The sequence below is a fragment of the Sminthopsis crassicaudata genome, chromosome 5 (genome assembly GCF_048593235.1).
Source record: "Sminthopsis crassicaudata isolate SCR6 chromosome 5, ASM4859323v1, whole genome shotgun sequence".
Classification (NCBI taxonomy): domain Eukaryota; kingdom Metazoa; phylum Chordata; class Mammalia; order Dasyuromorphia; family Dasyuridae; genus Sminthopsis; species Sminthopsis crassicaudata.
Window position 1 is genome coordinate 61,083,828 of NC_133621.1, and position 12,111 is coordinate 61,095,938.

At 37.4% G+C, this 12,111-nt stretch overlaps 1 protein-coding gene across 14 annotated transcripts in view; it reads left to right on the forward strand.

Moving 5' to 3' along the window:
* KIAA1217 (KIAA1217 ortholog) overlaps nucleotides 1-12,111 on the forward strand; it is a 607,564-nt gene that overhangs the window by 533,386 nt on the left and 62,067 nt on the right. For 12 of the 14 annotated variants that reach the window (XM_074266937.1, XM_074266938.1, XM_074266939.1 and 9 more), the window contains 2 exons: nucleotides 6,233-6,337; nucleotides 6,842-6,891. In XM_074266937.1, coding sequence (XP_074123038.1) covers nucleotides 6,233-6,337; nucleotides 6,842-6,891 — 155 coding nt within the window. The remainder of the gene's footprint in view (nucleotides 1-6,232; nucleotides 6,338-6,841; nucleotides 6,892-12,111) is intronic. The other 2 variants (XM_074266933.1, XM_074266946.1) reach the window with 1 other exon arrangement.

The following is a 12,111-nucleotide window of genomic DNA, read 5'->3' on the forward strand; positions in this document are numbered from 1 at the left end:
AAAAAAAAAAAAACTTTCTTTAAGTGATTTTGTCCATAACCATACACTGTGCATCCATAACCCACAGGATGGCCACTTTAGTTTGCATGACTGGTGATATGTTCTAATGAATTTTTTAGTTTTAAATATAGGCATGTTCATTGTTCTGATAGACCCTATACCCATAGTGACCATATGCTCAGGATTTTCTGGGATAGTTCTGATTAAGGTGATAAAAAGGTGGGTTTTTTTTTTTGTTTTGTTTTGTTTTGTTTTTTGTTTTTTTTTTAATATTTTATTATTTATTTATCTGTTTGTTTGCTTGCTTGCTCATTTATTTATTTGTTTGTTTGTTTGTTTATTTGTTTGTTTTGGCTAAGGCCATATGTCCTAGCTTTTGGTCCAAAAACACAAACTAACACAACAAACTTTTAAATGCTTGTCAGTTATAAAAATTCTAGCCTAGCTGCTGGGAATACAAAGATTAAAACAAGGATACCCTGTCCTTTTGGAGCTTATATTCTCCCTATCTACACTATTGTATAATAATTAACTATTCTAATTGTCCTTCCAGTTGGAAGGATTGAAATGAGAGGGTACCCACAGGTGTGAAAAAAATTCCTCTTTCTCTATACAGCAGGCATAGGAGTCCAGAAAAGCCAGAAAAGCCAAATTCCAGTTTAACAAAACTTCCTTAATCAGTTTCCCTGAGCTGCCTGCCAGACAGCACTGCCAGAGGTTACCTATTCCAAGGGCTCCTCCAGCCGAAGACCCAGTATTTATTCCCTTCTGCCCTTGAAGGATGTCTTACTTCCGCCTCATACATGCAAAAAAGGAGAACTGAGCTCCTAATACCTGGGATCATAGACTCATCACATCATAAAGCTAGAAGGTATTGGAGCAACCAAAGAATCTAATCCCCTTATTTTATAGGTGAAAAAATTAACAGATACAGAGCTTTTGCTTTGACAAGTTGGAACCATTTCCCCCCAGGTGTTCTCACATCTGTTCTCACAATGTCTTCAGAAGTTGATAAGAAAAGAAAAATAATACTTGTGGACTACTGGTTGACTTTTTTTTTAATATTTTTTTTCATTTAAAAAGCAGCTTATGATGTCTACTTAAGGCAGTATCTGTTCCCTGAACCAAACAAAGCATCAGTTAAGTTCAGCAATGACTTGGAAATCCTTGGTGAATTGTAGATATTTGTCAGTGAAGAGGCAAACATGGAATAAAGAAAATTTCACTAAGCTCATATATAGATGGCATTTCCTTTGTGATGAGCTTGATTCTATTTTGTTCATACATCTATCACATTTGAACCCTGTAAGCTGCAACCAAGCAACCAAGTTGAGGGGAACATAAGAGAGAGGAGAATCCTCTAGTGGCAGGACTTCTCTCAGCTCAACTGTCTAGGATGGGTTTGGGGATGCCAGGGGAGGAAGGCAAAGGGTTATTGTGGGCTCACCCAAGTAGCTAAGGTGATGTAAAGAATACAAAGATGAGTAAGAACGTGTGTCCTACAAGAATTTATAGACTAGAGGCATAATAAAGTAGGTACTGTATACAGATGATTTTTATACTAGGTAGTGTGTGGTAAACCATTTGAGGGAAATGCCTAGAGTGCCAGTGTTCAAAAGGGGAGAGACAGAAAGAAGTAAAAGGAATCCTACATCTACAGCTAGAGGGGATCTGAGATGTGACATCTAAACCCAGTTCCTCAGGCTCCAGAGGAAATGATTGCTCTTTCTCCTACTCTGTACCAGAAAAAAAAAGATTCTAAGTGGTGTATTTGTGTTGTAGGCAAATTTCAGTTGGGCATGAAGGATGGTTAGAATCTCAATAAGTAGAGATGAAAGGAAAATTAGATGTAAAGGGGCATTGATAAAGGAAATGGCCAAGGAACCAGATAAGTCTAGCTTGGAAAAGTCCATGTGTAGTTCAATTTGATAGAAACAAGCATAAAGTACATAGAAAAGTAAAGATAAGGAGTTTTCCCCTTCCTTCCTTCCCTTCCTCCCTTTTTTCCTCCCTTCCTCCCTTCCTTTCTTCCTTCTTTCCAAGCAAAATAATTTTACCTTTTCTTGGTAGGCAATGGGGAGTTATCAGGTTTTTGAATGAAGAAATTAGATGATTAAATCAGTGCTTTAAGAAAAACCACTTGGTGAAAATGTATAAGATGAATCGGATGAAGGAAAGCCTGGAAGCAGGAAGACCAATTAAAAGGCTATTATAATAGTTTCATTACAGTTTTTCAAAACAGATTCTATATCTTTAGGAAGGAGAGAAATTGAGCCTCATCTAAGTTCTGATATTATAACAGAAATAAAAAATTATTGAAACCCCATGTTTTCTTTCTGAATGAAATGGGAGAATATCAACATGCCCATTTCAGCTTAGCATGATAAAATGAAAAAGACTATTATTATCTCAAAAACAATAAAAGATGACCCCTCACAGAATTTCCTACTCAACCCATATTTCCAATCTGTTGTTGGTGATGTTATTCAATTGTGTCCAATTCTTTGAAGACCTCATTTGAGATTTTCTTGGCAAAAATAATGGTGTGATTTGCCATTTCCTTCTCCAATTCATTTTATAGATGAGGAAACTGAGGTAAATATGTTAAGTGACTTGACCAGGGTCACACAGCCTAGCTATGTATCTGAGTCATGCTAATAGTCACAAGTATCTCAATGGTCAATTCTGAGGGACATGTCTCTCTTCAGTATTGAGATGATTCAAACCAGTTCCACTTGTGCAGTGATGAAGAGAGCCATCTATTCCCAGAGAGAGGACCATGGGAACAGAATGTGGTTCACAATATAGCATTCTCACTCTCTCTGTTGTTATTTGCTTGCATTTTGTTTGCTTTCTCAATTTTTGTTTTTCTTCCTTCTTAATCTGATTTTTCTTGTGCAACAAGATAACTATAAATATGTGTACATATGTTGGATTTAACATGTATTTCAACATATTTAACATTTAGTGGACTACTTGCCATCTAGGGGAGGGGGTGGAAAAGTTGGAACAGAAGGTTTTGCAAAGATCAATGTTGAAAAATTACCCATGCATATGCTTTGTAAACAAAAGCTTCAATAAAAAAATAAAATAATAAGTATCTGAGATCAGATTTGAACTAAGTTCTTCATGACTCCAACCTAGCTCTCTATCCACCTGTTGCCACCTATCTGCCCCCATCATAAATTTCCTCCTTCCCTAAACTTCTTCTCCTATTCCCAAATTAAACTTCCTAGTTCCTATAATATGCAAGTTTTACTTTACTCAGTCAACCAATAAAGACTTTTCCTATTCCCAAATTAAAGTTCCTAATTCCAGAAGCTTTGCTATACTCAGCCAGCCAGTTAGGATTTACCGAGTATAGAGACAAAAGTTGGAACCATCCGTGAAGCTTACAGCCCAAGTCTTCATTATCTGTTATTTGTGTCCATCATGTTAGGTGCTAAAAGGAACTGTTATTTGTTATCCTTAAGGTGTAACATTTTACATCAACCTCGGCCCCTCAGTTGTAATGACTTTTGCTCCCAGAATTGGCTGTGGCTTTATTAACTCGAGGATGAGTGATGTAACTGAAGTTCCCTCTCATGCAAAACTCACTGGACAAGGGCATGAAAAATTTCCCTGTTTGAGTTAAGTGATTTCCATTGGGAATCATGAACTCCCCACACACACACACTTTTTCGAGGTGCCAGGGGTGGATCTCCATCTGATAGAGATGTGATCCTTACTCTGTTTTGGATCATCTGCTTTTAGGTGAATCTCTTACTAATTTATCTCTCTCTCTCTCTCTCGAGTTTATATTCTTTTTTTCTTTTTTTTTTTTTTAATAATTTTTATTTACCAGATATATGCATGGGTAATTTTACAACATTGACAATTGCCAAACCTTTTGTTCTAATTTTTCCCCTCCTTCCCCCACCCCCAGATCGCAGGTTGACTGATACATATTAAATATGTTAAAAGTATAAATTAAATACAATATATGGATACATGTCCAAACAGTTGTTTTGCTGTACAAAAAGAATCGGACTTTGAAATAGTATACAATTAGCCTGTGAGGGAAATCCAAAATGCAGGTGGACAAAAATAGAGGGATGAGAATTCTATGTAGTAGTTCATAGTCAACTCCCAGAGTTCTTTCACTGGATATAGCTGGTTCAGTTCATTATTGCTCTATTGGAACTAATTTGGTTCATCTCATTGTTGAAAATGGCCACATTCATTAGAATTGATCATCATATAGTATTGTTGTTGAAGTATACAATGATCGCCTGGTATTGCTCATTTCACTCAGAATTTTTCTCTTTTATATGGACTGCATTATAAGGCAGTGAGGAGTCTGGCAACACAGGTATAATGGGAGAAGTCTAGTAATTCAGAGGTTTAAACTCACTGGTGTTTCTGGGCAAACTTGGAAAGTCGCTTTGGCTCTTTCCTATTTCCTTCTTCCACACTCCTGTAATGGAGGAATCATAATGCTTGATGCTTAAATTGATTTTTTTCTTAAATGTATTTTATAATCATTAGCTGGCCAGTCTGCCCAGAAGCTTTCCAAAGCACCTCCGTGTTATTACAGAACCACCAATTTTCCAGCTGCAGAAGGGCACAGAATGGGAGAAGGCAGAAGCTACATACATTTGTCAAACCAAATGCTGCTCCTAAATCTAATATTTTATTAGCCCAGGGCTGCCCCAGTTATTTGTAACCTTTTAAAAAACAACACTGAATGAGCTGGGAGAATCCACATTGTGTTCAGGATGGAAGATTGAGCCCATTTAAGAAGCTTACCTGTAGATGGAGCCTGGTGGTTCCTGGGCAGAGAGGCCACAAGTTCCACACTAATAATCACCGACACGAGGTCATCCAGTGAGTCAGTAGCACATGTCAGGACTGGCAGACTTACAGTCCCTGACACTCGGGCCTTCCCTAAGATGACAAAGCCTTGGCTTTGTAGGATCACTTTAATCTTTTCTAAGCCTGTGACAGACTGCATTAGAAAACCTTAACTCCCATTCCGAGAACTAGGCTTTTTACTTGGTTCCATCTGGAATTACTGCCCTGACCATATATACCAAGTTGTGCTTCCTGAAATAGAAGGGTTTTTTTTGTCAGGTTCAGCATAAATACCAAAGTAATTAATTCTCTGCTGGATTTTATAAATTCCTTTTTTTAATTGAATTCTAAATTTTTATTTTCCCTCTAGTCCCTCCACCAACCATTAGCAATATGATATCCGTTATACATATGAAGTAATTCTGCATGGTTTTTTTTAATCGTACCTGTTCTATTTATCATTGATGCATAAAGCAGGACATTCCTGGATCTAGAGTTTGGTTTGGAGAGATCTGAGAAGCTATTTAGTCTAATAGATGAAGAAGCTAGAGATCTAGATAGTAAGGATAATTTCCCAATGTCACATAATTAGTAAGTATCAAAGGCAGAATTTGAACTTTGATCCTTTCTGCTTTCCCAAACTGCTTTCAGTAGTTTTTCCTGATTATTTTCTACTTAAAGTCAATTTTTTTAAGATAATAGTGTCCAAGTAGCTCTGTATAGCAAGTGTCTTCTAGATCAGCCAATTGATGTCATTATTGATTTTTTTTCCTGATTACTTCCCACTAATTCAAGCTTGGATTGAAGTCCTTTTGACCTCATTTAGCTTTCTCTGCGTTTTATTTACACATTGATTTCAACTACATCATTCTGTAGTCTTTTTTTAAGAGCAGCTGTTTTCATTTACATTTCCCTATGACCACAGAACAAGGTTTTTTTTTCCCCCTAACAAAATGAACAGACACTTCTGTCATTTTTACCAAGAGCCAGTTACAGTTTTCCCAGATGAGAAATATAGCTCCCTTTCTGGTGTTGGGTAAAATAATATGGAACCAAAGAAACAGAAACAGGTGAAAGCATATGTCAATATGAAAATCTCTATGTCAATAGAGGCAGAATTATTTCCAACGGAGGAATGTTTCCCTGAGTTTTCCAGGAGGCATTAGCTGATCTTTAAAAGTGCCTTTTCAATGAGATCACTGCTGCTAAACTCTGATAATCTGCCCTTGATCTCCACAGAGCATTTGTAGATTCTCAATTTCCCTATGAGCAGGTTGTTAGGAGCTTTTGCAGCAGACTAAGTGGTACCCTTATAATACTATAGGTGATCATTCACCTAAAAAAAATAAGTCTGAAGAAAATCAACAAAGCTTTAACAAACAATTCTCTTGTTTTACAGAGAGAGGATGCAAGCCATGGAGAAACAGATTGCCAGCTTAACTGGTCTTGTTCAGTCTGCGCTTTTTAAAGGGCCAAATACAAGTAATAGCAAAGATGCTTCTAGGTAAAAAGAAAAAAATTAAAAATTCACAAATCATGAAATCTGTTTCTCTTTAATCATTAAAATAATTCATCAGCCCAGATCGATTTCCTTATAATCATTATGAAGTGGAAATTTTCACCCATCTATGAATCGCGGGTTTGCTTTGTTTATTGTGAGAATGCAAATTAAAATTTTGGGTCAAAAATGGTAAATGGGCTTTCCAGTGCATGTGGATTTCATGGACGTTACACAGCTCAGTTCCTGCAACCGCCATTTACATTTCTCCTCCCTCCCATGTTCACCATGCATTTGGACAATCATGAATACTCTCCAGCCACATTTCACCAGCAGTTAAGGAATGCTACTTTGTGAAGCCTTGTCCATCCCAATCAGTGCTTATGCTGTGATGCTAGAACACCCTCATTGCCTAATATCATCACTGATTCTTGCTGGTTGCTGACATAGTAAATGAGAGAGAAAAATCCAAGCTGAGCATTCTATCTAACTTTGCCCTTTTTTATTCAGTGAGAAGATGATGAAGACCATGGTCAACAAGAGCCTCCCAGATGGTGCAGGTAAGCCTTCCATTGGATTTGTAAGAAAAGCCTTAAACCTACCTCAGTTACCTAGTAGGAATTGGGAACTTTTCAGGAAGATACTTCTGCCAAATATTTCTCCAACTGACACCTGAAAATCCATGATTATGGATTAATTCCTTTGTATTTGAGTGTTAATTTTTCCCTGTGGTCTTTTCAAATGAAAATACCCCTAGGAGAGGTAACTCAATAAAGTTATTAAGACTGTTGAATGTTAGATCTATAAGGGACCTTAGTGATTATTGACTCCAAGGGTTCTTAACTTGTGATATATGAACCCTCAAGTCAAGGTCCATGATCTTGGTTGGGAGTAAAAACTGCATTTTTTTCCTATTAGTTTCTAACTTAAATTTGGCATTTCCTTCAACTATTTAAATATATTATTCTGAGGAAAAGTCCATCTCACACACACACACACACACACACACATACAAAACACACATACAGAGGTTGCATGTCCAGTAAGTTACTCAACAGGTATTAGAGCCTAAGTTTCCTAATTCTCCAGTCAATGTCTTGGTATGAATAAGGTTATGAAATTTCTTTTTCAAGACACCAGCTATCATGAATGCTACAGTGACTAAAAGATAAGGATGAAGGAAGAAAGAGAGCACTCAGCTAGATGTGAGTTTGAATTTTAACTCCCTTGATTAATAGTTGTGTGACTTTGAATAAATTACAAACTTCTCTGGGCTTCTGTCTCCTCATCTATAAGACATTTCTATATAATACGTTTTATTATAGTTCATTTGTATAAATATGACTCATTTTTTAAAATTAAATTAGAATAGGAGTTCATTAATCATTTGAGACAAAAAACCTGAAACTTCTTAGACACTTCTTAAAAGATACAGTATGTATCAGGATGTATCTGAAGATTTTTTTTTTAAAGTGGCCATGTTTTTCCTCTTCTCTGGAAACATCTTGATCTCTTTCACATCTGGCAGATCTCAAGGATGATATTAACTTAGCTATCTATCCCACAAATTTCTATGAAGCAGGTGTCCCTTAAGTTTTAGATAAATTGGAGATGGTATCACCTTTTTTGCAAATCTCCCAAAAGTCATCCCTGCAGATTCATCAATTTGAGAATGCTCATGTGGCCTCTCTACAAGGCTAAACAGTCATGTCACATGGCTGTTATCAAACACAATTTAGTCCCTTCTCAGGGATCAGTATCTCTCCTCCTGCCCATGTTTCACAAGTGAGATTAGTGGAGAGATGGAAAGAATATGGAGGGGGCAGAGAAAGGCAAAATAAATGGACCACATTCATTAGGATTAATATGTGACTTCTGTGGGAAAAGGGCAGAGGAGTTTAATAACCTTTAATTACATTCAGTAAGAGTTTCATCCTGCCAAATGCACTGGGAGAATTCACTTAGCCTCTTTAGCCAGTGCAATCACCAGAAAAATGAGCTCTTTCCCCCATCAGGTTAGAATTAGCCTGCAGAGCTATAGTTAGGAGATAGGATGAGAATTTTGCAGCTGAGATTCATCAGAGGAAAATATGATCCATCAGGATGAAACTTTGGAATTTGTGAAGCTAAATTTACCAGTTTGATTCCCTATCCTTTTACATCATCCATTTCACTAATATTTATTAAATGCCCACAAACTGGCTTCCAAGAAAGGCTCACCCATGCCATCATTGTGATGTGAAATGAGATGACTCTGAGTTCTTGTCAGCTGTGTAAGGAGAAGACAAATTCTGGCTGGTTCCATAAATATGCAAAGGCTCAGGAAACTCCCATTGTGGAAATTCTCGCCACCACCGAGAGCAAGGTGGCTATCACTTTATCAGTAAGTCCTGAAGAGTTGCCAGAGGCACACATAGCTTACGTGACATGAGTCACATACCTATCAAAGGCAGTATTTGAATCTGCTCCCTTAGCTCCCAGATTAGCATATCATCCACAAGGGTCTGCAGTCTCTTTGGGTCCTGTGAGCTGGAAGGGCTTGGAGGATGAGACCAGTCATTGACTTGATCTCACTCTTCTCATCGCTTGGGTACCAGATGGTGATGACTTTTTGGCTATGACAGCTCATTAAAACTTTTATTAGAGTGTGGAGGAGCTCCCATCTGCATTTGTAGAGGGAGTACACACAGGAGTCGTGGATTTTCAGTAAGACTTCTGTCCTCAAGGAGAATACAGCTTGACAAGGGAGATAAGTCAAATAAACACAATACAGAGGAGACATCAAATGCCTAAGAGAAATGTGTATGACATTCAGGAATTCATGGGAGAGAGAAATTACTTCTAGCTGGAAGGTTCTGGGAACAATTTAGACCCTGGTCAAGAAGGTTTTGCTCTAGTAAAGCCATTGAAATCTCATTCCCACCACATAATGAAGGAGTACCTAAGATTCTTTCATAAAGGTCAATTAACTTGCCTTAAGAGCTATTTCCATTTAGTTTAAGGCTTTTCGGTACACAATATCCAGCTAAAAATACAAACATACTCCTGAGAGTATCTGACCACAGAGGCTTCAATTACTGTAGAGATTAGCCAACATCCCAGAAAAGAAATGACTAGACAGAAGTTACTGACTCCATTTTGTAGATGGGCAAATTGAATCTTACTGAGGCTAAATCAGGATTAGGAGAAGAGAATGGAATCTCTTGAATCGTAAAATAATAATAATAATAATAATTTTTGCCCATTACAGAAACACATATAGACATTATATATTTTATAGTAATAATGAAATATATTAGAGTTACTAATGCTATCACACATTTGGGAGTTTGAGAGAAAACCCTACCCTAGGACTTTTGGATCAAGATGAGCGATTCATTAATTGGGGGGGAGGGACAATGACAAAATTATCCATCAATAAATAAGCATTTATTAATCAGCAGTCACACGTGCCATGGCAGTGGGATAACTATTGGGAATACAAATTTCTTAACAATTAAAATAATCTCTGCCTTCAAGAAGCTTGCATTTTGTTGATGGACCCATGTTATCTACATAGGCAAAATACACTATATGTGCATGGATATGAGAAAACTATACATATGCAAAATATACAGAAAATAAACACAAGGTAGTGTTTCATAGGAAGTGGTGCCAGCAGCTATAGGGATGGGGAAAGGTATGACATAGAAGGTAATAATGAGCTAACTTGAGTATTTTAGGGAAGGAGATTCTGCTGATTAGAACCGAGGAGAGAGTCCATCCCAGTATGATCAATGCAAAGGCACCAAAATGGGAGATGGAATTTCACATGTGAAGAACATGAAGAATGGGTTGTTTGGTTTGTTTGTTTCCAAGAATAGGGAAGATTTGGGCATATTTTAGGCAGTAGTAAAGATGCCAGTAAATAGGGAGGGCCTGAAGATTAGAGAAAGGTCAAATGTGCAAGTAAAAGGCTGGCCATGAGAAAAAGTATCACTTCATCAAAGACTAGACTAGAAAAAGGGAGAAGAAGATCCAAGCAGCTAAGAAAAGGGGCTTTATGTCCCTTAAAAGATGAAAAAAAAAACTACAAGAGAAGTAGTTAGTAAAATCCGGTTCCTCTTATAATCAAGATTAGATTTTTCAAAGGGATCCCATTTGAAACTCAAGAGATTGTACCTAATGATAACCCAAACACTATGGTGACTTTTGAAGGAGTTATGTCATCTATATTTCTTATGTATGTATCTATAAATGTATTTGACATTCTAATAATATTTGCTTAAGCTATTCCTAAAATTTGCATCCTTCCAAATATATATGAATACACAGCTGAAGATAGAGGCGCAGGATCCTACAGAGAAGCAAGAGAATACAAGTCAAAGAACTGGGGGAGTGTTGGGGGGATGGTGTATGCTTGTTTTTTTGGAGGCAATCCGGGGTAAGTAACTTGCCCAGATTTATACATCTAGTAAGTGTCTGAGGTCAAATTTGAACTCAGGTTCTCTAGATTCCAGGATCAGTGTTCTATATCCCGTGCCACCTACCTGGTCCATTTGTGATAAATACTTCTAGGATCTGTAGATCAAAGAGACCAAAGTAATGAAACAGAAAGGGTGTTGGATTTCTGAGCAGATGACCCAACTTCAAGTTCCAACTTTGTTTATTATCAGAGTGGCCTTGGATAAGGCACTTGTCCTCTGAAACAGGTTCCTTCTAATTTTAAATCTGTGACCATATTACCTAGAGGTTATGAAGTCCCCAGCTTCTTAAATTGTAGTTTGTAACCCCATATGGAGTCTCATAACTGAATGTGGAGGTCCAGAAATTTTGATTTATTATCAGAGATTTATTTGTATACCTCAAATTCCCAGGATCATATAAAAATCTTTCAGATTAAAAAAAAAAGTCATGAATTGAAAAAGTTTAAGAAGTCCCGATCTGGTCCAACTTTACTGATGAAAAAACTGAGATGCCAATACAAACAAGTAAGCAAGTTGAGATTTAAACCCAAGACTTCTGATTCCAATCTAGGGGTTTCCCAAGACAACCTAATTGCTTTCACCTAAACACATGAAAGTTGATTGTTTTCTTAATAAGTTACTTTTATTGTTTTTTTATTTTGTTTTTCATGAAAATCTTAAAAGATTTTTAAAATTAAAATCTTAAAGATGTCCCATGTCTCCCAATCCAGGACTGTTGGAGGAGGGTCTGCCAAAACTTTGTCCCCAGTTGGCTAGTATAGCAAGGACTTACAAATAGGATCATAGAATGTTTGACTGGAAAGGGATCACCTAATTTAGGGGGTTTTCATCTTTTCTGTATCATGGACTCCTTAGGCAGTGTAGTGAAGCCTGTGAACCCCTTCTCAGAATAATGTTTTAAAAGACAAATTTTTATTCAAAAATTCCACACTGTTGATTTTACTGCACAGCCCCTCCATTACAGGTGGGAAAATGGAAATTGAGAGAGGTCATGTGATGTTCTCACTTCCATTGCAGTCATTTCCAGAGGGGACAGATGTCCTGGTCCACTGCACTGTCCATCATACTTCACTGACTCTGGTCCCATCCAGTAGTTTTACAACTTTCTTTACAGCTCCTCTCTCCTTCTGTAAATATGGCCTGAGGTCATTGCTGGGCTATGATGGTACTCTGAGAGTATTCACCTGTGGTTGGGTGAGCTGGCAGGAGGGCCAGCCTGGCACAGGCTGGTACTCACAGGTGTGGTGTAGTTTCAGAAACATTAGGAGGGCCCTGGGGGACTAGACCAGAGGAAGGCTTCTTAAACTTTTTCCA